The 26,757-nt window shown below is 43.5% G+C and overlaps 1 protein-coding gene across 3 annotated transcripts in view; it reads right to left on the bottom strand.

The window, feature by feature from the left end:
- Window positions 1–26,757, bottom strand: part of FGF13 (fibroblast growth factor 13) — a 324,403-nt gene that overhangs the window by 135,781 nt on the left and 161,865 nt on the right. For 2 of the 3 annotated variants that reach the window (XM_075259701.1, XM_075259702.1), the window contains exon 3: window positions 17,263–17,430. The exons of the other annotated variant lie outside the window; for it this stretch is intronic. In XM_075259701.1, coding sequence (XP_075115802.1) covers window positions 17,263–17,430 — 168 coding nt within the window. The remainder of the gene's footprint in view (window positions 1–17,262; window positions 17,431–26,757) is intronic. 3 annotated transcript variants of the gene reach the window in all.

Raw genomic sequence — 26,757 nt, 5'->3', positions numbered from 1 at the left:
CCATAGTGGCCCCTGCACACAGTATTATGCCCCATAATAGTCCCTGTACACAGTATTATCCCCCATAGTGGCCCCTGCACACAGTATTATCCCCCATAGTGGCCCCTGCACACAGTATTATTCCCCATAGTGGCCCCTGCACACAGTATTATCCCCCATAGTGGCCCCTGCACACAGTATTATGCCCCATAGTGGCCCCTGCACACAGTATTATGCCCCATAATAGTCCCTGTACACAGTATTATCCCCCATAGTGGCCCCTGCACACAGTATTATCCCCCATAGTGGCCCCTGCACACAGTATTATGCCCCATAATAGTCCCTGTACACAGTATTATCCCCCATAGTGGCCCCTGCACACAGTATTATCCCCCATAGTGGCCCCTGCACACAGTATTATCCCCCATAGTGGCCCCTGCACACAGTATTATGCCCCATAATAGTCCCTGTACACAGTATTATCCCCCATAGTGGCCCCTGCACACAGTATTATGCCCCATAGTAGCTCCTGCACACAGTATTATCCCCCATAGTGGCCCCTGCACACAGTATTATGCCCCATAGTGACCCCTGCACACAGTATTATGCCCCATAATGGTCTGGGACGTCACCAAACAGGCCTGAAACCATCTGGAGCACAGGAGAGCTAAGTAACAGTGTTTTTTATGTTCCCTCACCTCTCCTAGACCTCCGATCATTATACTCAGGGGTCTGAAAATCCCCCCAAGTATAATGATAGAAGTGTTTGTGGGGCCTCACTTACAGATCCCGGCTTCTGATCACAGCCATCTCCGCTACCCATGAGCAGGAGCAGGGATTGGTAAGTAGATAGGTCCCGTTACCTGCTAGGGTTACTCCAGCAGGTAACAGCCTATTTTAAAAAAAGGGTACCGCCGGGCCCCCTAATGTCCCTGACCATGTGGCAGCCACTACTTCTCCTACCCCGGTAGTTATACCACTGGTCATAATGCACCCTTTAAGGGCACCCTCGTTGCATTCATCGACTGCGGCCAATGGTGCAGTAATAATGAAACCTTCTTCTGCACCACTGCACCATTTCAGCTGACATGAGTGAGCATACCTGAGTAGAAGGCTATCCCAGACCCAAAGCTATTCCAGAAGACAGCAGGTTCGGGAAACCTAAGCGTAGCTTATAAAAGCAAAATTAGTTTATCTGCAAGCCAGGGCGATCGTTAACCTGTAAATAAACTGTGTATCTAGTAACGTATATTCCTCAGTGTTTGGTATCTATGGAAAATACCAGGAATACTGCAATATGCGTATTATTTATGGTAAAGTGGCGAATGTGATCTGAACAGGAAATATCAGGCGCTGCCAATTACCATGACATAAGGAGTTTCCCATATGACTGTCACATTTATAGAAGATGAGAAAAGATGTCAGCCAAGTCTTTTTGTAGTAACAGATGAGGTTACATCAGCTGCCTACCTTCATTATTGGGCTGATTGTTGACTTTAGCACATGTTAAGCCTTTTACATATGGTGGTACCTTCATAAGGCAGGGGATGGCGATGTCTTAGGATTCATTCATATGGGTGAGGAGCAAGTAGTGCCAGGTCAGGGTTGACTAGTAAGAAGGTTGTGTACTCTGCAGACATCATTATGACTGACCCTGTACTAATCGCTGTCCTGCTCTTCACAAGTTTACCCTGGTTGACAGAGTATCGAATGTCTACAATATTGCTAAACCCCAGATTACACAGTAGTCAGAGCAATTCTCACTATGTGTCAGATACGGAGTGCAGATTTTACAAATTTCTCTTTGCAGTGAGTATCAAAAAATAGTGAATATACATTTTTGTGATGCTATAAAAAGTAGGGTTGAGGGGATATCATCACTCCATAAGGAGAGAACCACCATTTAGGTGTGCGGAGACTTATTAAGCCATGAGCGCTCCACTGTGCAAAGGAACATGGGAAAAATATGCAAATCTGACTTCCATGATGTAATTAGGATGCCAATGCCTGAAGTATGCACACCAATAGAGGGCGCTGACTGAGAATGTGCAAGTCTATCTTCCATGATGTAATTAGGAAGACAGAGTCTCAGTCAATCAAACCTATAGAGGGCGCTCCCTTTAATATCATGCTGACCTTCTAAGAGGCCTTTGTTTGCAATGATGTTGGGATTATACCAGATACAGTCTTCTCAGCTAAGGACAGCTGTTTCGATGTATTTGCATCTCATCAGCTTGTGCAGAGAGGACTGATCTGGCAGAGGTGAGAGGCTTAGACAGGGTTGAGGGGATATCGTCACTCCATAAGGAGAGAACCACCATTTACGTATGTGGAGACTTATTAAGCCATAAGCGCTCCACTGTGCAACCTGCCAGATCAGTCCTCTCTGTGCCAAGCTGATGAGATGCAAATACATCGAAACAGCTGTCCTTGGCTGAGAAGACTGTATCTGGTATAATCCCAACATTATTGCAAACAAAAGCCTCTGAGAAGGTCGGCATGATGTTAAAGGGAGCGCCCTCTATAGGTTTGTTTGACTGAGACTCTGTCTTCCTAATTACATCATGGAAGACAGACTTGCACATTCTCAGTCAGCGCCCTCTATTGGTGTGCATACTTGAGGCACTGGCATCTTAATTACATCATGGAAGTCAGATTTGCATATTCTTCCCATGCTATAAAAAGTAGTAATGCCAGTATAATGTGACCTGCAAACCTGGGACACACGGAGTAGTTGTGGCTGCAGGGAGAACCAGGATCCTATAGGTGGCTTTGAATGGGAGACAAGAAAGAGTTAATATTAGAGGTAATGCTATGCATTCTGTCCAGGGAGTGCTAACACAGAAAAGAAGTCCTTTCGATTACTAAACCAATGTCTCACCTCCACTTTTTTTGTCTGAGCGTCACTGCTACTAGAGACAGACTTCACTTGACAACAGGCAGTGGACAGCAAGTTATAAGTAAGGAAGACCCCTAGTGCCAGCAATTTTTCAGCACAAAAACATTAAAAATAAAAGAAGCAATTTAATTGGTTGTTTTAGGCAACTGCTAGTAGTCGCACCCTGAGCCTGACACCTGACAGAACCTAAGGTGTTATAAATGGTGCATTGTAGATGTGCCCAGGAGCTTAATGTTACGCCAATACAATTGGCTATATATATTTTAGTGTATGTAACTGACACCTCTTAAAGGGGTTTTGCCATTAAGTACAGGTTACTGGGGACCGGGCTGCTGAGTCCCCCCAGCGATTAGGAGAATGTGACCCCGAAAGTGCCTTCCTCTTGTTAATGGAGCTACCAATCTCCAGCAATCCCTTAGCAGAGAATGGAGCCCCTTTCATACAAGCACCTGGTGCACCCTTCACAAGTATGGGGGATAAGTGTCAGATCACTGGGGATCTGACTGATGGAGAAAATGAGACCTTCTCCTTGTTAATGGAGCCCTCCATTCACTACTATGGAACTGTCAATCTCTGGCAATCCCTTAGCATCGAATGCAGCCCCTGTCATGCAAGCGCGCCAATGCTAAATTCCCAAGGAGAAAGCATGGGGGACATTTGGTTTCCCATTCTCCTGATCACTGGGGGATCCAGTGGTTTGACCACCAATGATCTGAGCCTTATCCTTTACCCTGTGGGTAGAGTCCTTATTGACACATCCCCTTCAAGTTTTTAAGGCTTTGATTAAAAAAATATATATCTGTATCAGTTACATGTTTGCTTGCTGCCAAGATAAACAGCTGTACAGGAAGGGCTTATGACATACCACTCCGGAGCTTTCCTTCCAGAGATTAACAAGTTGCTTTCCTTGTCAGTACAGCATTAAGTTTCTTCATTCAATGTTGCAAATGTATTTTTAGTAGAAACTACCTTGTCTTGGGAGATGGAAGCAAACCCGTCCATCAATCTAGCAGTATGGCTGTGCCTATGTATAGACCTGGGCCCTTTACTGCTGCATCTTTTAGTACAGGGGTAGGGAACGTACGGCTCTCCAGCTGTTGCACAACTACAACTCCCAGCATGCATGCTTGCTCTGCCGTTCTTGGAACCCCCATGGAAGTGAATGGAGCATGATGGGAGTTGTAGTTTCACAGCAGCTGGAGAGCCGAAGGTTCCCTACCCCAGTTTTAGTACATCAAGTCAAAACTGTATAGTCACCCCCAAACAACCTCCCCCGCCCCACACACACACACAGACACACACACCATTAACATACAGAATAGCAACATTTTCAGGATTTGTCCTGTCAGTGGGTGCGCTCCTCTATTAGGGAGAGATGTGGGGCAGATTTACTATTGTAGATCCGATTATATGTGACACATCTTGCCACAATTTGTCACATCTAGTGTGAAATAAAATAGTTCCAATGTGCTAGACAAGTGGGTGTGGCCTAGCAGGAAAAGGGAGATGGTTTAAGGGGCAGTTCACATGGAGTAACGCACCGCGAATTCAGGCACGTATACACGTGTCAGAGCGCGGCGCTTCAAAACAGATCCCATTCATTTCAATGTGTGCCGGCATATGCGCGATACACATTGAAATCAATAGGTTACAAAGCCTCCCGTTGATTTCAATGTGTATGGCGCGTATTCGTATGCGAATGCACTGCGTGTGACTCCGTGTGAACTGCCCCTTAGTGTCATGAAAATCTAATATAAACGTAGACTAGACAGTCTAAGGATACGCCATTTTTTTTCCTCAAGCATCAGTCATGGTGATAAATCTGGTCTAACTTTCCACTGTCCAATTTCAAAAATGCCATAGACTAAAGTACTGGCATAAAAGATCATCGGTAGCAGACCTAGCCGCCATCTTGGGAAGCTATGGACTCTGCAGCTTGTTAACATTGATATGGATGGGTACTTTTCCCTCTAAGATAAGGTGAACCTTGAAGTGATGTAGAAATGTCTTATACTATTAGCCTTATTTTAGGGCAATTCTGATTTTTTTTGTGGTTAGACGACCCCTTTAATTTCACATTGACGGGTGTGTAACATTGGGCCTATAGAACATGACAAGGAGAGAGGCAGAGTTGTTACAGCAACCAATCACAGCTCAGCTTTCATTTTTCAAAAGCTCTGCAGGGAATGAAAGCTGTGCTGTGATTGGTGGCTATGGGACAGTTTTTCTTTGAGTCAGTTTTGGGTGACTTGGGGTGCGATGAGGGGAGTGCAGGGGGCTCGTGGCCCTACCAGACTTATTATCATTTATGACAGATGAGTCGCATAAGTTGCAACGTAAATCTATGGCGGTTATGGGCTGCGGTACACTGTGCAGGCACATGGCGGGCCTCATGTCATAAATAAGACACATGTTCCAGGTATAAAGACTGACGTTGAAGATGTCAGTTTCAGAAATCTCTCCCAATATCGTATAATCGGACACATTTGGGCACTATTGTATCTGGAGAGATTTATGAAACAGTCTAAGAGAAAAACCATCTCTGTTGCCCATAACAAACAATCCCAATGCAGCTTTCATCTTTCAACTGCAAAATACATAATGAAAGCTGTACTCTGATTGGTCAAACGCAATATAAGCATCCGTTCACATTATGTTTTCAACATCAGTTTATTACATTTGGAATGGTATGCCAACCAATGGCCGGCCGTTACATAAGGGTCAATAAATGATTTTTGTATAGTTGTTTCTTGGATTTCCCAGTTCATTGCAGGTCATATGCTGCATCAAGGATAGTGAGGCTTCCTTACCAAGAGTGTAATTGTTCTTAAATTGGTGATGACTTTTGCGCAACTCGTGCTCTGTCTAGAAATAATAGGCCTGCTCCTCATTACATTGCCGTGGAGGGTAACATTTATCTGTCCGCACTCCAAGGCTTTCAGAACACATTTTGACCTTCATTTATTTGTGAATGTGAGATAACCTTGATTTGTAAAAGGACAGTTCTTGTGTTTGTCACAGAGAGTAATGTTCTCGTGGTGACAGAAAGGCACTTTGGACACCAACACCATCACAGCGGAGATAAAACTGCTCGTGCGCTGCGCTCCCCTTCAAGCTCACAGGACATTTATAGATATGTATGTAATCAGCATCTTCAATACGTTTCGCACAAGTCTGATAGATGATAAAATGGAATATATGATTTACAGAAACAGCTGCGATCATGAAAAACAGCATTAGGAAAATATTCTTATATTCTGCTCCTTGAATGCCGAATGTGTCAAGGTTAAGTTAAAAGTAAACTACGCCTGCGTGCGAATGTTATTGGCGGATCCATTTTGAAATGATTTCTTCTCCTTTATAAATGAATCCATCAGGTTTCTATTTTTGTAATTACCTGTATGTAGAATAGCTCCGACGGCGGCTTATCTCGATTAAGAATGAAAAGTTCAGGCATGTTAAAATCCATCTTGCTGCTCCTTCTTAAGCCCTATCATCTCCTTCCAAGATACGGCAATACACATTAGATGACGTTTCGGTTCGACTAAAATCAGTATGATTTTGTGAACAAAGTCTAAAGGACTCAACATAAATTCTGGAAGAATTCTGATTAATAAATATATGGAATTATGTGGATTGTTATTGATTAGAGATGAGCGAGTAGTACTCGATCGAGTAGGTATTCGATCGAATACTACGGTATTTGAAATACTCGTACTTGATCGAGTACCACTCGCTGTTCAAATGTAAAAGTTCGATGCAGAACCAGCATTGATTGGTTGAATTCTATACAGTCGGCCAATCAACGCTGGTTCTTCTCCTACCTTTAGAAGTCTTCTCCGTGCAGCTCCCCCGCGGCGTCTTCCGGCTCTGAATTCACTCTGCCAGGCATCGGGCCTGGGCAGAGCCGACTACGCATGTCCGCTTGTAGTGTGGGCATGTGCAGTTGGCTCTGCCCAGGCTCAATGCCTGGCAGAGTGAATGAAGAGCCGGAAGACGCCGCGGAGACGCTGCAAGGAGAAGACTTCTCGGAGGATCCAGCCCGACCCTCACTCGTGGACTTGGTAAGTATAATTTGATGGAACGTTGCCTACCCCTGAAACGAGCATTTTCCCCCCATAGACTATAATAGGGTTCGATATTCGATTCGAGTAGTCGAATATTGAGGGGCTACTCGAAACGAATATCGAACCTCGAACATTTTACTGTTCGCTCATCTGTATTATTGATGTAAATTTCTGTTCCTATAATGTATACAGTACCTATACAAAGTTTTGGGCCCCATATACAAATATAACATAGCTAAACTATAGTGGGTACAAAGAAGAGTGAACAAGTGGGGGAATGGGTGGATTGGGGCACACTGACAAATTCAGAAAATTGGGTTAGTTTCGGAAAAATGCGGCTACGGGGAGATCTAATGTACAAATGCGTGAAGGGACAGTATAAAGAACTTTCCCAATGACCTGTTATGGAGACATCCTCTATACCTATAGGAAAGAACATATCACTAGCATCATATATAAGGATTCTTGAATGCAAGAGCAGTGGGATTATACAACTCACTGACACAAGATGTTGTAAGGCTTCCTGAGAAATATTACAAGTTATGTGTATTAGATGTATGGAGAGGAGAAGTTGATCCCTGACATGGGGCACTGGGCATAGGCCTTATGGGATTTTTCACCTTCCTCTGGATCAACATTTGTAGGGTTATCAGATAGACTCATCTACATTTCGTTGCCTGATATATCATGGAGATGTCAGATGGGACTTGGTCACTGAGATGCCCACCAGTCATTACAATGAAGGATGGTAAACAGCAACATGGTGGCTCAGTAGTTAGCACTGCAGCGCTGGAGTCCTGGGTTCGAATAACACCTGCAAGGAGTTTGTATGTCCTCCCCGTGTTTGCATGGATTTCCTCCCATTCTACAAAGTCATACTGATAGAAAGAAAAAATGTAAATTGTGATCCCTATATGGGGCTCACAATCTACCTTTAAAAATAAAGAAGGAATGTAAGACGTATTGGTCACTTCACATAGTATTATCCAGGGAGTTCAGGCCACAAGTCCCTATCAAAGAACGGGCTATAGCATTTCTCAAAGCAAAATAAATTTAGTGTTTGGCTACAATGCCCCCTTACTACTATTTTTGTGTAAGATCCATATTCAGACTTTGACTATGCTGTGTACTAGAGCCGAGTGGTAATGATACTATTAAGGGCCCTGCCAATGTAGGAACACGATGTAAGAATCCTGAGTACTACGTGATTAGATTAACTATTTTCTTCTTGAAAAACCTCTTATTGGTTATCACGTTAGCAGAGCAAGAAAACAAAGTCCAGATGGTCCTAATGACAGGAGTTGAATGAGCTTTAATATCTCCGAGGGCATAATCATAATAAGCTAGCGTTTGTCCTCATAGACGCAAGTGACCTGCCCTCGGAGCTGTGAATGACGAGTGATATTGTAAGATGGCCTACGTAAAGCTCAAACAAGAAATGCTGTTTAACTCAGAGTAAAATGGCAGGGCGCTCCTTCATTGTCTACCTGCAGAAGTGTAGCTAGGGAGAAACCAGCATGGCCTACAGTATAAGTGACTCTAATTCTAATTAGGAAAGAGAACTTGATTATTCCGAACATTAGTCTGCATTAAAGCATTAAAGGAAAACTGTCACATTGAATATACTGACTGATCTACGGGCAGCGCGTTCTGGAGCAGGGGACGCTGAGCAGATTGATATACAGTTTTGCAGAAAAGGAATCTGTAGAACTTGTCAATTCTTAAAGGGGTTTCCAGGACTTACAGATCGATGATCTAGCCTTAGGATAGGTCATAAATATCTGGTTTGTGCAGATTGGACTCCCGGATCCCCACACATCCGCTGAGCGCTGCTTCCACTTCCCACTGCAATACCAAGCACAACCACTATGTGATGTAGAGAGCTGAGCTTGATAACAAGTGAAGAGGCTGCAGGGGCATAACAGGGGCCATGTAGCATTGGTTGTAATGAGGCCTCGCTCTACCATGACCATCTTAAGCAGCAAGGTCAGCACTTGAAAAGAATATGATTATTTGGGTTTCCTTTATACAAAGGGATAATGCTATGTATGCTATGTATATAATGTTACTGCATTGGGATAATAAATACAGTGATGTCATAATACTGTAATGAAACACCATGACATCATAGAGCAGGGATAACGTGTCACACTGTGACATCACAGCAGATGAAGAAAGTAACGATAAAGACTTCACACGCAGACATTATGAGGGGATCTTATCTACAGCGGCCTCATACTAGTCCAGGACCATCACAAGGGTCTTCCTCCTTTATTTCCTTCCTGTTTTTGGACCCTTGGTTGTCTTATTACCCTGATACACTCGGATACTTCCTAATAGCTCATTTTCTTTGATTCTGTAACATTAACTGAGGTGGTTCATACTTTACATGGATTCTAATATCTTTGTAACCATAATAAAAGAAGCAAGCTCAAATAGTTTATCAGGAGTGTGGCCCATGTCCCTTCAAGCAGATATTATGATGTCCCAGTAAAATATTAGAAGAGTATTTAGTTCTCCACATCCCCTTCCATCATCCATAGTGATCACTAACTGTATCCTAGGTCTCAAGGAAAATGGGCTGTTAGTTGGTGGGCTCCATAACAGCTGCTATATATGCTACCTGGTAGTTATACCCATGTTGTGGTCTCTTCAAACAGCTGATCTGTGGGTTGCCTGGATGTTAGCCCTCACCGATCAGATATTGATCACCTATACTAAGGATAGTTCATTAATATGGAAAACCTGGAAACCTCTTTAAAACAGAATTTTGCTATATTTAGGGGTTGAGATATGAATACTCATGTCTCTAGCTAACTGAGATTGCCCAATGGACTGTATTTCCATCTCCGTTAGTCGTGGCTCGCTGTGCAACACCATAACTAAATGAGATGGAAATACAGTCCATAGGGCAAGCTCACTTTGTGATTGACATCCTTCCCTATATGAGTCAGCATACAGAAATAGCTGTCAATTACCAATAAGCTGCCAACAATTTGCAGAATTTTAGAGCACTAAATGTACAAAGTTATATGTTACTCTACTGACAGTGCCCTGCTCTGTAACATGCTGCCTGTAGGTTGCAATGCATATTAAATGTAAGAGGCTTCCCTTAAAATACATCTCTGGCCAATGACTGGTAAGTCAGATCTCTAACTTAGGTATTTTAGGAAATCTTGAGACCTTCATCCAGCATAACCTACTCTGTTAATAACAAGTCACCTCACCTTGTAGATTTTAGTGATCAAAGGTCTATTAGGGATCCTTTCAGGTAACAATGACCCTGGACTGGTGACTTGTACTGGTGACTTCATTTTTTAAGTTTCAGTGACGTAAGTGACTTAAAGGGAATCTTCTCTGCTTTGACACAATACATCTCATACGTACAGATGAAGCAGAGTTAACCCAGAGTCAATGGAAATTATGCTTCCACATTGTCTTCTGCCATTGGTTAAACTGTTGCAGAAGACAATGTGGAACACAATTTCATTGACTTTTGATTGCTTTGTGTTGTCTTATGTGATAAGATTCCACACTCCAGAAGTTTAACCTATTGCAGAGGTTTGGGTTAACTCTACCACATCTGTATATAGAGAACATTATACACATCATGCTTGAAGATGCCGGCTATTTTCACTTGTATGGACTGACTTGGTGCATAGGTGAAGGAATAGGAACTTAGTAGATAAGATTAGAATCCAGACTAAATAACTAAAAGAATCCCGTGTTGACCATTATTGTTTCAATGGTAAAAATAAGTCTCTAAGTCAAAACTCATCTAAGACATCCAAGATATAATTTCCTTTCTGCCAAGAATCCTTTCAGATGACATTAATGAATTACCACTAAAAATAAACCTTATCTACAAATATTCTGAAGCCTTTTATCGAGCAGGATATGAAGAGTTATTAACACTATATTAATAATAAGTTTTAGATATTGACAACCTAAAATTACGTTACGGCTTTTGGCTTATGCAATTAAGTGTAACCCCGCGGTCTCTACACTGCTGGATAAGATGTACAGTCACTTAACCCCTAGTCAAGTATTGATTTTCATTCTTATAATTATCTTAAGATTTGGCGACATAGGGGACACCTCTGACACATAACTCAGTTAGTGCAGATGATAATGTACGCTGATACCAAGCATAAATCAAGATGATGAAAGGAAGGCAAGGAAGGATTTAAGAGTGCCTCAATCTGGAATAACTAAGCACTAGGCAAGCTTTCATTTCTTAAAGGGGTTTCCCAGGATAAAGTTTTTGATGACTTATCCTCAGGGTAAGTCATCAAGATCAAATTGATGGAGGTCCAACCCAGAAGCAGCCTACTCTGTTCTCTATGTAGTCTGCAAATAGAGTCATTGCAGCTCCACTAGCATTCTACCATATGCAGTGAGAAAGAACAGGTGGAGACAGAGTCGGGGAAGCATTTGGTGCTGATTTTGAAGTTGCAAATGCATCCTTGACAAGGACCCTGCTTGTGGAAGGGCTGGAACAGAGGAGGCGCTGGGCACAATTAGGGGATGGTTTAACATTGTTTCTGTTCAGATTTTGTAAGGCCAATTCCCAGAGCACCCCTTTAAGTCATACATGTACTAGAATGTAGAGGCGTACGAAGATATTTGACAAATTCCTTACTGAGATGGTTCATTTTAACTGTTTTTGTGCCTTTTTCTTGTTTCAGTCATGCTGAAACTTATATAGGGAGATATACTAAGCTAAATCTGCGAAAATCATGGCTAAATTTACATTTGACCTACCTGCAGTTCACCACATTTATTACAGTATGTGTTTTAGGCATTTTCTTGTCTTGGCTGACAAGGCGTTGAGCCTTAGTAGAAAAGGAATGTGATTTGCAAAAAAGGGGTATGGTGTATAATGTGTCAACATGCCATTGTGATACAAAATAAGCCAAGTCGAAGGCGCTATAAACAGTCTAAAGATTTATCATTCAGTATCGGTCTAGTCTAGTCTAGATTGTCAAAATTTTAGACAGGATAAGTAAATGTGCTCCAGTACGACATACTGTGCTCCAAACTGTGCAATGCGTCTTGGTTTAGAGGAGGATCATTATCATATTGCATCACAATGCTTAGTTAAACCTGAATTTACACACTATATAGCATTTAAAATAGTCTTTGTACTATTCAGGGTCATAGCACTGGTTTTGAGACCCTCACCTACTATGAAGTGTGAGGAGAAAAATAATATTTGGCTGATGTCTCATCCAGTCATACAATTCATGTCCATGGATCATCAGACCTTTCCCTGGCTGTGCATTTGGTTCAAAGAACAGTTTGGATAATATTACATCCACTTTGATACTTTATGCCCTAAGTTTATAACCCATAGAATCAGTGGCGTAACTACCGCCATAGCAGCGGAGGCAGCTGCCACAGGGCCCGGGACATTAGGGGCCCGGCCACAGCCGCTACCGCTGCGGTTTTTTTGTTGTTGTTGTTTTTTAATAGGCCGTTACCAGCTGGAGTTACTCCAGCCGGTAACGGGCCCTATATACTTACCGATCCTGGCAGGGGCCAGGATCGGTAAGTGACGGCGCGGGCCCCACAAGCATTATTATACTCAGGGGTCTTTTCGGACCCCCGAGTATAACGATCGGAGGCTGGGGAGAGGTAAGATAACATAAAAAACTGTGTTACCTACCTCTGCAGGCTCCGGGCAGGCTTCGGCCTACTTGTGTGACGTCATATGACCCACGACGCAGGGCCCCGGTCACATGACGTCCCAGAAGATGGCCGACAGTGACAGAGAATGCAGGGGAGTCGGAGACAGGTAAGTAATTGTAGTTTGTTATGTTTGTATCCCTCTGGGTCTCCGATTATTATACTCTGGGGTCTGAAAAGATATATAGAGTATAATAATTGTTCATGGGTCTCCACAATGGGACATAATACTGTGTACTGGGGCCACTATGGGGACATAATACTGTGTGCAGGGGCCAATATAGGATATTATGATGTGCGCAGCGGCGTTAGGGGTCAGTTGGTCAGTCGGAGGGGGGGGGGCAAAGTTCGCCACGTGGCCCCGCCATTCCTAATTACACCACTGCATAGAATGAAATCTACTGATCCCACAGTGTTCCTGTGTAGACCCCCCCATGTATTAGACCTACATATCGCTGTCATATAATGGAAAGATTTGCACATATTCTGTATTTTCTACCCACTCTTGGGATGACTCTTTTTTCAGAGTATTAGTCTCAAAAGGTCAGGAATGGAAAGCTAAACTGCTTTGCTCAGTATGAAACAAGACAAGATAGGTGATATATGTTCTGATATGACCACTGACCATCACAATGGAGATCCTTAGTCCCTAGCTTAAATTGATACTGCTATCGACAGCTGCTTCAGAAACCTCTTCAAAAATCTCTTCAAAGGTTTTTTTTCCGCCTGAGAAACCTCATCCTTATAGGCCATCGTGTTACGCTAGGAATTTGTGGGTAAATATGCAAATACATTTTCCTTGATAGACAAAGGAAAACTATGTGTAGGTAGCTCCTTATAAGTCATTTCCCAACTTTTAAGTAACCTTGTGACATGTCTTGGGAAGACGGCCTGCCAAGGCATTCTGCACAAGGACACAAAGTAACCCCCTAAACTCAATTGATGGCATCTGTTAGCCAAACTGTTCTAACAAAGGACAAGAACCCTAAAACATATCACTGTGTATTGTTGAATTTCCTTTTTGGAAGAGATTTTTCTGGTTTGGCTGATATCTCAAATCATGTCAACTTGCTTCTTGAAAGTCAGGCACTGACTTATAGGGTGCTTCCTACCAAAAGGTGGTGCTAGAGACAATTTTTCCTTTCTCAAGGAAAAATTATTAGCACATTATTTTCCTTTTCTAAAGAAGTGATGTTGTCGACTATCTCCATCAGTTCTGTACACAGTGGCGGAAATTTATTAAAATTGGCGTTTCCTACATGGGTCCTAATTAATTCCTCCAGTGGCCAGAATTATTAAGAGTGTCCAGCATCTTGGAAGGTCCCTTGCACCAGAATTTAAATTTAGACCAGCCAGGTGCAGATGTAAAGTATAACTTATTTAAACTTATTTAAAAATTTTTGGTGCAACTTATGGCAAATCTGTTGGGTCAAGACATCCCTACCCGAACGGGCCTTGATCCCCTCTTGTCAAAGGTGGCAAGTCATTTAGAAAGTGGACAAAGTGGAACTTTTTTGGCACAAAAGAGCTGTGCCTCACAAAATGTGGGAGAATAAACAAAGTGGTAGTGAGTACATGTGACCACTGCTCCATTCCAACTCCCGTTTACATAGTTTTTGGAGTGCTAAAGGCTTAATAAATCTCCACACACCTATATGGTGGTCTCTCCCTAAGGAGTGACAATATCCCCTTAACCCTGTCTAAGCCTCTCACCTCTACCAGGTTAAAGTCCTCTCTACATCGAGCTGATGAGATGCAAGTACATCGAAACGGCCGTCCTCGATTGAGAGACTATACCCGGTAATAATCCCAACGTCATTGCAAAATAAAGGCCTCTTGGAAGGTCGAGCATGATGCTAAAGGGAGCAGCCTTTATTGGGTTATTTCACTGGAATTCTGTCATCCTAACTACATCAGGGAAGACAGGCTTGCACATTCCAGTGAGCGCCCTCTATAGGTTTGCAACACTGAGGCAGCTTCTGACTTCCTGATTACATCATGGAAGACAGATTTGCATATTCTTCCCATAGTTTTTGGATGTAACAGTCAATAGACCTCCTGTAGACCTATCCTAAAGATCATAATTAATATGGTTCATAGACTTTTAATTGACTTCCAAGCCTCCCTTGTGCACATAGAATAGATCTTACAATTTCACAATACTACTTGTTCCTTTCCATGTTCCCTCATTGTCTTGCATTTTTTTATCCAGATGTCTTGTATAATCTTCTAATGCTTCCTGTTTCCTAAGTGATTGAAAGGAGACCTTAAACAGGCCTGTGTGATACTAAGATGTATTCTACTCTATAGAACCTAGACGTTTCCAGTGACCACTTCAGTACATACAGCAACATGTATTTAGGAGTAAGTGACACTCAGAAAGGGAAGTCAAGAGGTTACTCTTGCTAGGCAAACAGAAGTACTAGAATCTGTAGAATATGCTAGAAAAGAGCTGCAAGAAGAGAAGTAAACAGATTCTGCAAAGGCATATAATACTTATCATATTCTGTGCATGCAGGCACCTCAGTCTTTAAAGAGAACCTGTCACGGAGATTTGGGAGACTAAACCACTCACAGTTCCTAATGGTCCCAAGTAGCTCTATGGTAAAGCTGTCTGCACCAGTATTGGAAAGGAAAAAACCCTTATACTTACCTATGTTTGTACTCCCGGCACGTGTACAATGGTTCAGTGAAGCTGCATGCACCAGACCTTGGGCGCATGCACAGCAAAGGCAAGGTGGACTTCTTCGGCAACACCAGAGAAAACTCCGATGTGACTCATTGGTCTCATATCCAGGTAAGAATAAAGTTGTTTTTTTCTTTTTAATGCAAGCACAGACAGCTTTACAACAGGGATATTTTGGACACCAGACCCATGATCCATAAGGAATTGTGGCTGGTTTAGTGTCCCAAATCGCCCTAACAGGTTCCCTTTAACTAAGTCTACAGATGTGTCCTTCCAAATTATATCAAGTTATGCCAAAATAAATGCCATAAGATGACCAGCTTTAAAAAAAAAAAAAAAAAGTACACAGGCCCAAATTTACTACTGTGTTTAGGACTCAACTCTATCGTAAATGTGGCACATCTTAGGCGGATATCAGTGTATCTTGTAGGTGCGTCTTGGAGCCGCATGGCGCAACTTGTTCTGTCTAGTTTGAGCTAAAATTTTTCCAAATTAGAGGGCGTTCATACTTGCACCTGTTGTCCGCCCTGTGCCATTCTGTTGGGTTTCCGTCCTCAGCCCCAAGGAACTGAACAGGGGATGGTTTTCCGGCAGTCAGCTTTAAAACCCATTCATTTGAATGAGTTTTTAAAGGTGACCGCCAGTGTCCACCTGTGGACTATTCGCGGGGAAACCGTTTTTCCAGTCGGACACAAAATCGGACATGCAGGACTTTGTGTCCGACCGAAAAAAAAAGGTTTCCCAGTGAAGAGGCAGCAGATAGAAACCGACAGTCACCTTTAAAAACCCATTCAAATGAATGGGTTTTAAAGTTGACCGTTGGGAAGCCGTTCCCTGTCCAGTTTTTCAGGGGTGAGAACAGAAACCGGGCAGAATGAGATAGGGTGGACACCAGGCTCAAGTGTGAACCGGTTTCCCAATAAAGTTGGGTAGCTGAAATTCATCCAAATACACCAAGAAGACTCCAAAATTGCATCTCAAAGTAAGTTAAATTAAAGGTGGTGCAAACTTAGACTAGACCGTCTCAAGATACGCCCCATATCTGGTGGATTTTCAGACCGCCCATCTAAATTTATGCTGTTTAACTATTAGTAAATCAGGTTCACGCTTTTGCTTTGGCAACCATTGTGAGCAACAAGATTTTTTTTCAACTCCTTAAAGCTAGTCACTTCATGGCGATAATTGTGGCCTATCTTGAAATGGTTGATCAGGTCAGGATGGACACATCTGTTAAAGTCTTGTATATATACAGCTCTCTTAGGTATAAACAGTTGCATTCTACATAATAAAGTAATAAATGTATCCAAACCTGTATAGCCCCTGAAAAGAAACAAAGAAGAACAGTCTCCTTTAAGATGCACAGTTCTTTTGCATGCAATTGATTCATGTCCAGCGTGCATGACATACACATTCATCTCGCTGTTTTTGGAGCTAATGCTAATCTCGAAATTATTATAGCAAGTGCAGAAGCCTTATGGGGAGGGGAGGATCTTTTTTTTTTTTTTTTTTTTTTTTTTTACAAGAGCCATACTTCCAAAAAGTTGCATGACTTCAAATATTAGAAGAAAACATGAGGGTAAATGCTGTTTAAAGGAGCAAGCAGATTTAGCAGCCAAAAAGGGCAGTGTGATGATGCAGACTGCATGGAGAAAAAAACAGTTACATCTGGGAAAAGCCAAGTCATATTGTATCTTGTTATATATCTTTCAGTATAATGCGTAGACATGCTTAATATCATACAGTGTCCCTTGATAGACTGTATAAGACACTAACAGGCAAGCAGGGGGATATGATATGAAGCGCATTATGTTCCCTGTGTCATTCCTGACACAGGCCGGGCGGGGGATGTACAGCACGGGATAGGGACACGAACAGTAGAAAGAAAAAAAAAGAGGGGGGGGGGAGGGGTAAACGAACATAACATGGATCCATGGTGCACAAACCTTCCGGCTCTGTGTTTTCTTTGAGGTGCACTTGCTTCAGAGGGCAGCAGAAGATTTCGTGACATTTAGCACGAAAAGGGGACTCTTTTTTCTTTAAATCCGCTGACTGGATGGAATCTTGCCGTAACATAATGTACTCCTGTGTGCCAGGGGGAGCGTCATCCAGAACTGTGGTTACCACATAACAAAATGAACTGGAGTTAGAGCTGAATATGAGAAGCTAACACTTTCTTAGATCATATGTGATAAGCTATTTCCACTGAAAACATCAACCCTTAAAGCTTTAAGAAAAAAAAAAAAAAAAAAAAAAAAAGAAGAAGAAGAGGAGGGGCCTGGGGAAATTTGGCTTGCGGTAAAATGTAAGGACAGTCAGTTGCGGAACTACATACTGGGCCAGGAAGTAGGAATACACTAATATAACTTAGTAAGTCTACCCAAAACAATCTACACCTTGGCTATTCGAGTTATAGCTCCGCCCCTGAAAGTATTTTCTATGATTGTGTATATTACGCTCTATATGTGCTGTATGTGCGTCTGGTACACAGTGGAAGCAGCCATTTTGGGAAGAGATCTAGTTTTTTATCAAGATGCATCTTAGTATATCATTGCAATTATTGAATTGGTAGCCTGCATTGTGTAGGATGCCAAGTGTGTAATTTCCATGGGTACACACATCTCAGAGATTTAGGCACTCTATGTGTGGCCTCTATTACTGCATTACAGAAAACACATATTAAATTCCTTCAAGGTGACAGTAGCTCCATAATACATAGCACTTAAGAACTTTTGTAATTTTTGGAATTTGGAAAATAATTTTAATTATTCTAATTTGGAAAATACAGTATTGCCCTAAACTAATGGGTACCATATTATATAGCCATTATACATACAGTGTTGGCCAAAAGTATTGGCACCCCTGCAATTTTGTCAGATAATACTCAGTTTCTTCCAGAAAATAATTGCAATCACAAATTCTTTGGTATATTATTATCACCAATACTTTTGTCCGGCGCATTTTTGGAGTTTTTGCGTAAAATGATCAATGATTTGACTTTTTTTTTCATTCTCTTTTATGTTTTTCTTTGCAAGCAAAATAAATGAACATATTAATACCAAAGAGTTTGTGCTTGCAATCATTTTCTGGAAGACACAGGACAGAGGTTGAGTCAACTTTAATCCATTTCAACTGGCTGCAAGTGTGATTTAGTTATTGCCACCACCTGTTAGGTGCCTCAGGTAAGTAACAGGTGCTGTTAATTATAAAATTTTTCAAACTTTTGTCCACCCCCTTTTTTATGTTTAGTGTGGAATTATATTCAATTTAGCTTTTTGACAATTCTTTTTGTGGTTTTCCATTGAAGACAAATTAAATGAAGATAATAATACCAAAGAATTTGTGATTGCAATCATTTTCTGGAAGAAAATGAGTATTATCTGACAGAATTGCAGGGGTGCCAATACTTTTGGCCAACACTGTAGTTGTAATACAGTTGACCTAGACCAGTGGTTCTTAACCTTGTTTGAGGTACCGAACCCACCAGTTTTATATGCACATTCACCAAACCAAATATGATTTTTTTCCAAATTCATGACATAGGTATGTTTTTTACTGGTACACAAAATGAACCGTGCATAGGGCATAGGGTTCGATCGAACCCCGGTTAAAAAACACTGACCTAGAGGTTGTCCTAAAACTAAGGTCAATACAATGTTTTATACTTAGCTAATTTTCTGAATAGTGGAACCCAAAAATGGCCACTTTCACTGCATAAGTGATATATTCAAAGTGATTTGGTTACGTAGACAGTAGACCACAGAACAAGAGGAGCAGAACAGAATGATATGTAGTTTTTGTGAATGTAATATAATTTCCACGTGTAGGAGTCCAGTGGGCGGTCCTACTCAATAAATAACAGACTCATGCTAGGTTCACACCTGCGTTCCGTTTTCCGCTTGGGGACCGAAAGAATGAAAACCTAACGTGTTCAAAAAGTAGCTACCTGTAGAAAGCCATTGGCCCCATAGACTTTAATGGGGTCCACTGGGTTTCTGCCCGAAAAATGTGGAAACAGGCAGGACTTTTCTCTCCGCATTTTTTAAGCTGATTCAAAGCTGGAAACCCTGAACACAGGTGTGAACCTAGCCTTACTTGTAGCAGAGTACAAGCAATATTGTCAATCACTGAATAGGAGCCACTGGACACATACAGGGGCAGGATTTATATACATAAATATTATATTCAGTCTCTTCCAACAATACTTTATATAATGTTATCAGCTCAACTCGCTCTATAACATGTTGCCTACAGATAGGACTGTGTGTACAAAATGTGCAGGTAGTCTTTAAAAGCACACAACATATGTGTGTGTGCGTGTGTGTGTATATATACATATATGTGTATATATATATATATATATATATATATATATATATATGTGTTTGTTGTGTGTGTGTGTGTGTGTGTGTGTGTATATATACATATATGTGTATATATATATATATATATATATATATATATATATATATGTTTGTTTGTTCGTGTGTATCTATGTACATGTATACGGCTAAAGTGTTCAATATGTTTCCTATTATGTGTCATGTTCAGTGTTTAGAACCACATGGTGTATATATATGTATCATCTAGAGATCTATTTTTTTTAAAGGGAAATCATCAAAAACAAAAGCAAAAAAATAAAGTTCAGAACCATTAATAATGCATCTCCAGAAAGACAACAGAAATATCCTTAAGAAAATGTAATAAGCATGCACTTAAACAGAAACAGTGAAGCTAAAGAAATATCAACATAATAGAAATGGTGTGATCAACATCAATAAAAGAAATCAGTCAACTGTACAGAAGCATGCAAAATGGCGACAGTGAGAAACCCGACACATCCATGTGCTCTTATCTGTGTGAATGTACATTCTTCTAATCCACTTAACTCCAGTTATTTTACATATATATATATATATATATATATATATATATATATATATATATATTTGTCCTGTTGCACACAGCTCACTCCTGCATTTATCACACAGGTTCCAGGTCACTGCCTCCTGTAAGATTAACACACTCATCCACTGCTGCTGTAATACTTCCCATTATCTGGTTCTTACAGGTTCAGCAATGGCTTAATTTAAAAGAGAGTATATGTATGGGAAATCAACATGTATCTATTTATACAAAACCTAGGTGGACTATACTGTGCAAAAAAAATAGGCAGGTGTAGAAAAATTGCTGCAAAGTAACAATGCTTGTAACAAAATTTATATATATATATATATATATATATATATATATATATATATATCTGTAACAAAATTAAGTATTGATAGTTTAATTTTCTCAAATAACAATTTGAAGTGAACGAAGAAAAGAAATCTAAATTCCATCAATATTTATGGTGAACTTTGACCTTTGCCTTCCATCAATTCTTTTAGGAACACTTGCAGACAGTTTTCCAAGGAATTCAGCAGGGAGGTTGTTCTTGCTATCTTGGAGAACGGAGCGTAGATCTTCTATGGATGTAGACTTGCTCCAATCCTTCTGTTACATCATGTGATCTCAGACAGACTGGATGATGTTGAGATCAGGGCTCTGTTTGGGTCATATCATCACTTCCAGGACTCCAAATATTGATGGGAGTTAGTTTTCTCTTTGGCTCATTCACTTCATTTTGTTAATTGAGAAAAATAAACTATTAAAACTTCTATTTCTGAAAGCATTCTTACTTTGCAGCATCTGCCTAAAACATTTGCACATCATTGTATATCAACGAATCACAAAGCTGTAACTTGTTGTATATGGATGCCTATATGCTGCATAATGCCTAGAATTGTATGAATTGCTTATAGTCAGCTGCCATATTTTAGAGCCAGGATAATGCGGTAATAAAGAGCAGACAGAAGGATTGTGTGCAGGGAAGATGAGTAGGTGCTATTATGTCTAGCACAGAGAGTAAATTAATGGCACGACCACGCAGCATAAGGCAGTCATGAATACGAGGCTGCTGTGTCTGCAGACTGGGATCCGTCCTCATGTTTAGGGAACAAATTTAGATTTTAGCTTCACAATCCAATAATGAAATGTTACAAATGTACAGTATAAGGCTATGCCACATGGGCATAACAGAGGGCCACAGCGCCAGTACTAGGGGGCACCTGGAGAGGGGAGCCAACTAATCTGGCTCTGCGTGATGGATTGTGAAAACCTGCAGTATGCAGAATCTCTCCCCAAAGATCACAGATAGACGATAGAAGAAAAACCCTTCTGTCCCCAGTGAATAGTCATGTGGTTGTCCCAGAACTAGCAGCAGAATGGGCCCACCTTGATATTCTCTGTAAGGCTCCATCAGATCTTACCATGTTTGGCCTTAAAATATATAAAACAGGTATTTGCACAAAAATGCTTATAAGAGCAGCACAAATGCTATATCTTCCTTGAGAACAAAAGGATTCAATACAACTGCCTGATCCTTCTTCTCCCAGACCCTGCAGTCAGAACAGAGCTGAACGGACCCCGTAAAGATTAGGTGGTTGTCCAGTCCCAGTGAAATTGGACCACGATCATCTTATGCCTATGACCACCTTAAGAAAGCAACTTTAGAAGGCTTATGACATAACATCCCATTAATGCAGTGGGGAGGATCATGTCAGTAATAGCTTTAAGCCTTTTACGCTTTATGAAAGCCCTACGTACTCCATTATCAGTATAACAGATCTGGTGATCTTACTTTGTCATCCTTGTCTGCACTAGAAATGACAAACTATAAGAATATGTAAAATAACTTGTGCAAAGGATCAGCATCTTTATGTGACACTTGTTGTATAAGCATTACAGCACTGGGCTGGCAGCTTTAGAGAAACAATGTATTTGGGAAGGAACAAACAAAGAAGAGACCCCCAGCTACAGAGAAGAGACCCTCAGCTACAGAGAAAAGACCCTCAGCTACAGAGAAGAGACCCTCAGCTACAGAGAAGAGACCCTCAGCTACAGAGAAGAAACCCTCAGCTACAGAGAAGAGACCCTCAGCTACAGAGGAGAGACCCTCAGCTACAGAGAAGAAACCCTCAGCTACAGAGAAGAGACCCTCAGCTACAGAGAAGAGACCCTCAGCTACAGAGAAGAAACCCTCAGCTACAGAGAAGAGACCCTCAGCTACAGAGGAGAGACCCTCAGCTACAGAGAAGAAACCCTCAGCTACAGAGAAGAGACCCTCAGCTACAGAGAAGAGACCCTCAGCTACAGAGAAGAGACCCCCAGCTACAGAGAAGAGACCCCCAGCTACAGAGAAGAGACCCCCAGCTACAGAGAAGAGACCCTCAGCTACAGAGAAGAGACCCTCAGCTACAGAGAAGAGATCCTCAGCTACAGAGAAGAGACCCTCAGCTACAGAGAAGACACCCTCAGCTACAGAGAAGAAATCCTCAGCTACAGAGAAGAGACCCTCAGCTACAAAGAAGAGACCCCCAGCTACAGAGAAGAGACCCCCAGCTACAGAGAAGAGACCCCCAGCTACAGAGAAGAGACCCTGAGCTACAGAGAAGACACCCTCAGCTACAGAGAAGACACCCTCAGCTACAGAGAAGAGACCCTCAGCTACAGAGAAGAGACCCTCAGCTACAGAGAAGAGACCCTCAGCTACAGAGAAGAGACCCCCAGCTACAGAGAAGAGACCCCCAGCTACAGAGAAGAGACCCTCAGCTACAGAGAAGAGACCCTCAGCTACAGAGAAGAGACCCTCAGCTACAAAGAAGAGACTCCCAGCTACAAAGAAGAGACCCCCAGCTACAGAGAAGAGACCCTCAGCTACAGAGAAGAAACCCTCAGCTACAGAGAAGAGACCCTCAGCTACAGAGAAGAGACCCTCAGCTACAGAGAAGAGACCCTCAGCTACAGAGAAGAGATCCTCAGCTACAGAGAAGAGACCCTCAGCTACAGAGAAGAGACCCTCAGCTACAGAGAAGAGACCCTCAGCTACAGAGAAGAGACCCCCAGCTACAGAGAAGAGACCCCCAGCTACAGAGAAGAGACCCCCAGCTACAGAGAAGAGACCCCCAGCCAGGGCCGCCGATAGGCCAGTACTACTGCTACTGGCGTCAGGGGCCCGGCCAAATTTTAAAATGGGGGGGGCCCGGGCCCCCTGGCGCCGGCAGCAGTCATTGTATGTCCTGTTTCAACTCAGATCTGCGTCCAGAGGACGCAGATCTGAGTTGAGCACATACATGGCTGAAGCGAGGAGCTGACACAGGTCAGCTCCTCGCTTCGCTGCTGCCGCCTGTCTCGCTGACACATATGCGGCTGAAGCGAGGAGCTGACCTGTGTCAGCTCCTCACTTCGCCGCTGCCGCCTCTCTCGGTGACACATATGCGGCTGATCCGGGTTCCGGCTCAGCCGCATATGTGTCAGCGAGAGAGCCGGCAGTGGCGAAGTGAGGAGCTGACACAGGTCAGCTCCTCGCTTCAGCCGCATACATGTCAGCGTCAGCGAGAGAGACACCCAGCGGCGAAGCGTGGAGCTGACCTGTGTCAGCTCCTTCCTTCAGCCGCATATGTGTCAGCGAGAGAGACGCGCAGAGAGCGGCGAGGGAGCGGAGGAGAAGGTAAGTTTAATGTGGAGGTGGAACGTGAATCTGGGGGCAGATGAAAGAGAGGACGGCATGACACTGGGGCAGATGAAGGAGGGGACGGCATGACACTGTGGGGACATGAATCTGGGGGCAGATGAAAGAGAGGACGGAATGACACTGGGGCAGATGAAGGAGGGGACGGCATGACACTGTGGGGACATGAATCGGGGGGCAGAGATGGAGGGACATGAATCTGGAGGCAGAGATGGGGGACATGAATCTGGGGGCAGAGATGGAGGGGGGACATGAATCTGGGGGGACATGAATCTGGGGGCAGAGATGGAGGGGACATGAAACGGGGCAGAGATGTGGGGACATGAATCTAGGGGCAGAGATGGAAGGGGGACATGAAACTGGGGGCAGATGAAGGGTGTATATGAAACTGGGGGAGAGATAGAGGGGGGACATATAATTTACGGGTGACTGTAGGAGGATTATACTGTGTGCGGGCACATGAAAAATTAACAAGTAGGCGGAGTCAACACAAAAGTGGGCGGGGCTAAATTTGCTGCGGCGCGCTAAGCGCGCCACACATTTTGTCCCTCTTTTAGTTCTTCAAAAGTTGGGAGGTATGGAGATGGGGGGACATGAATCTGTGGGCAGAAATGTGGGGACATGAATCTGGGGGCAGAGATGGAGGGGACATGAATCTGGGGGCAGATGAAGGGTGTATATGAAGCTAGGGGAGAGACGGAGGGGGACATATAATTTACGGGTGACTGTAGGAGGATTATACAGTGTGCGGGCAAATGGAAAATTAATGAGTGGGCGGAGTCAACATAACAGTGGGTGGGGCTAAATTTCCCGCGGCGCGCAAAGCAAAAATGGCAGGGGGGGGGGGGCCCAGACACTTAGGCTGTATGGGGCCCCAAAATTCCTGATGGCGGCCCTGCCCCCAGCTACAGAGAAGAGACCCTCAGCTACAGAGAAGACACCCTCAGCTACAGAGAAGAAACCCTCAGCTACAGAGAAGAGACCCTCAGCTACAGAGAAGAGACCCTCAGCTACAGAGAAGAGACCCCCAGCTACAAAGAAGAGACCCCCAGCTACAGAGAAGAAACCCTCAGCTACAGAGAAGAGACCCCCAGCTACAGAGAAGAGACCCCCAGCTACAGAGAAGAGACCCCCAGCTACAAAGAAGAGACCCCCAGCTACAGAGAAGAGACCCTCAGCTACAGAGAAGAGACCCCCAGCTACAGAGAAGAGACCCTCAGCTACAGAGAAGAGACCCCCAGCTACAGAGAAGAGACCCTCAGCTACAGAGAAGAAATCCTCAGCTACAGAGAAGAAATCCTCAGCTACAGAGAAGAGACCCTCAGCTACAGAGAAGAGACCCTCAGCTACAGAGAAGAGACCCCCGGCTACAGAGAAGAGACCCCCAGCTACAGAGAAGAGACCCCCAGCTACAGAGAAGAGACCCCCAGCTACAGAGAAGAGACCCTCAGCTACAGAGAAGAGACCCTCAGCTACAGAGAAGAGACCCTCAGCTACAGAGAAGAGACCCTCAGCTACAGAGAAGAGACCCTCAGCTACAGAGAAGAGACCCTCAGCCACAGAGAAGAGACCCTCAGCTACAGAGAAGAGACCCTCAGCTACAGAGAAGAGACCCTCAGCTACAAAGAAGAGACCCCCAGCTACAGAGAAGAGACCCTCAGCTACAGAGAAGAGACCCTCAGCTACAGAGAAGAGACCCCCAGCTACAGAGAAGAGATCCTCAGCTACAGAGAAGAGACCCTCAGCTACAAAGAAGAGACCCCCAGCTACAAAGAAGAGACCCTCAGCTACAAAGAAGAGACCCTCAGCTACAGAGGAGACCCCCAGCTAGAGAGAAGAGACCCTCAGCTACAGAAAAGAGACCCTCAGCAACAGAGGAGACCCCCAGCTAGAGAGAAGAGACCCTCAGCTACAGAGAAGAGACCCTCAGCAACAGAGAAGAGACCCTCAGCTACAGAGGAGAGACCCTCAGCTACAGAGAAGAGACCCTCAGCAACAGAGAAGAGACCCTCAGCTACAGAGAAGAGACCCCCAGCTACAGAGAAGAGACCCCCAGCTACAGAGAAGAGACCCTCAGCTACAGAAAAGAGACCCTCAGCTACAGAGAAGAGACCCTCAGCAACAGAGAAGAGACCCTCAGCTACAGAGAAGAGACCCTCAGCAACAGAGAAGAGACCCTCAGCTACAGAGAAGAGACCTCAGCTACAGAGAAGAGACCCTCAGCTACAGAGAAGAGATCCTCAGCTACAGAGAAGAGACCCTCAGCTACAGAGAAGAGACCCCTGGCTACAGAGAAGAGACCCTCGACTACAGAGAAGAGACCCTCGGCTACAGAGAAGAGACCCCCGGCTACAGACAAGAGACCCTCAGCTACAGAGAAGAGACCCTCGGCTACAGAGAAGAGACCCTCAGCTACAGAGAAGAGACCCTCAGCTACAGAGAAGAGACCCTCAGCTACAGAGAAGACACCCTCGGCTACAGAGAAGAGACCCTCAGCTACAGAGAAGAGACCCTCAGCTACAGAGAAGAGACCCTCAGCTACAGAGAAGAGACCCTCAGCTACAGAGAAGAGACCCCCAGCTACAGAGAAGAGACCCTCAGCTACAGAGGAGAGACCCTCAGCTACAGAGAAGAGACCCTCAGCTACAGAGAAGAGACCCCCAGCTACAGAGAAGAAACCCTCAGCTACAGAGAAGAGACCCTCAGCTACAGAGAAGAGACCCTCAGCTACAGAGAAGAGACCCTCAGCTACAGAGAAGAGACCCTCAGCTACAAAGAAGAGACCCTCAGCTACAGAGAAGAGACCCCCAGCTACAGAGAAGAGACCCCCAGCTACAGAGAAGAGACCCCCAGCTACAGAGAAGAG

This window comes from Leptodactylus fuscus, chromosome 11, assembly GCF_031893055.1.
Source record: "Leptodactylus fuscus isolate aLepFus1 chromosome 11, aLepFus1.hap2, whole genome shotgun sequence".
NCBI classification, from domain to species: domain Eukaryota; kingdom Metazoa; phylum Chordata; class Amphibia; order Anura; family Leptodactylidae; genus Leptodactylus; species Leptodactylus fuscus.
Note: the sequence above shows the minus strand (reverse complement) of the source record. Positions and strands in the feature narration are given on the sequence as shown.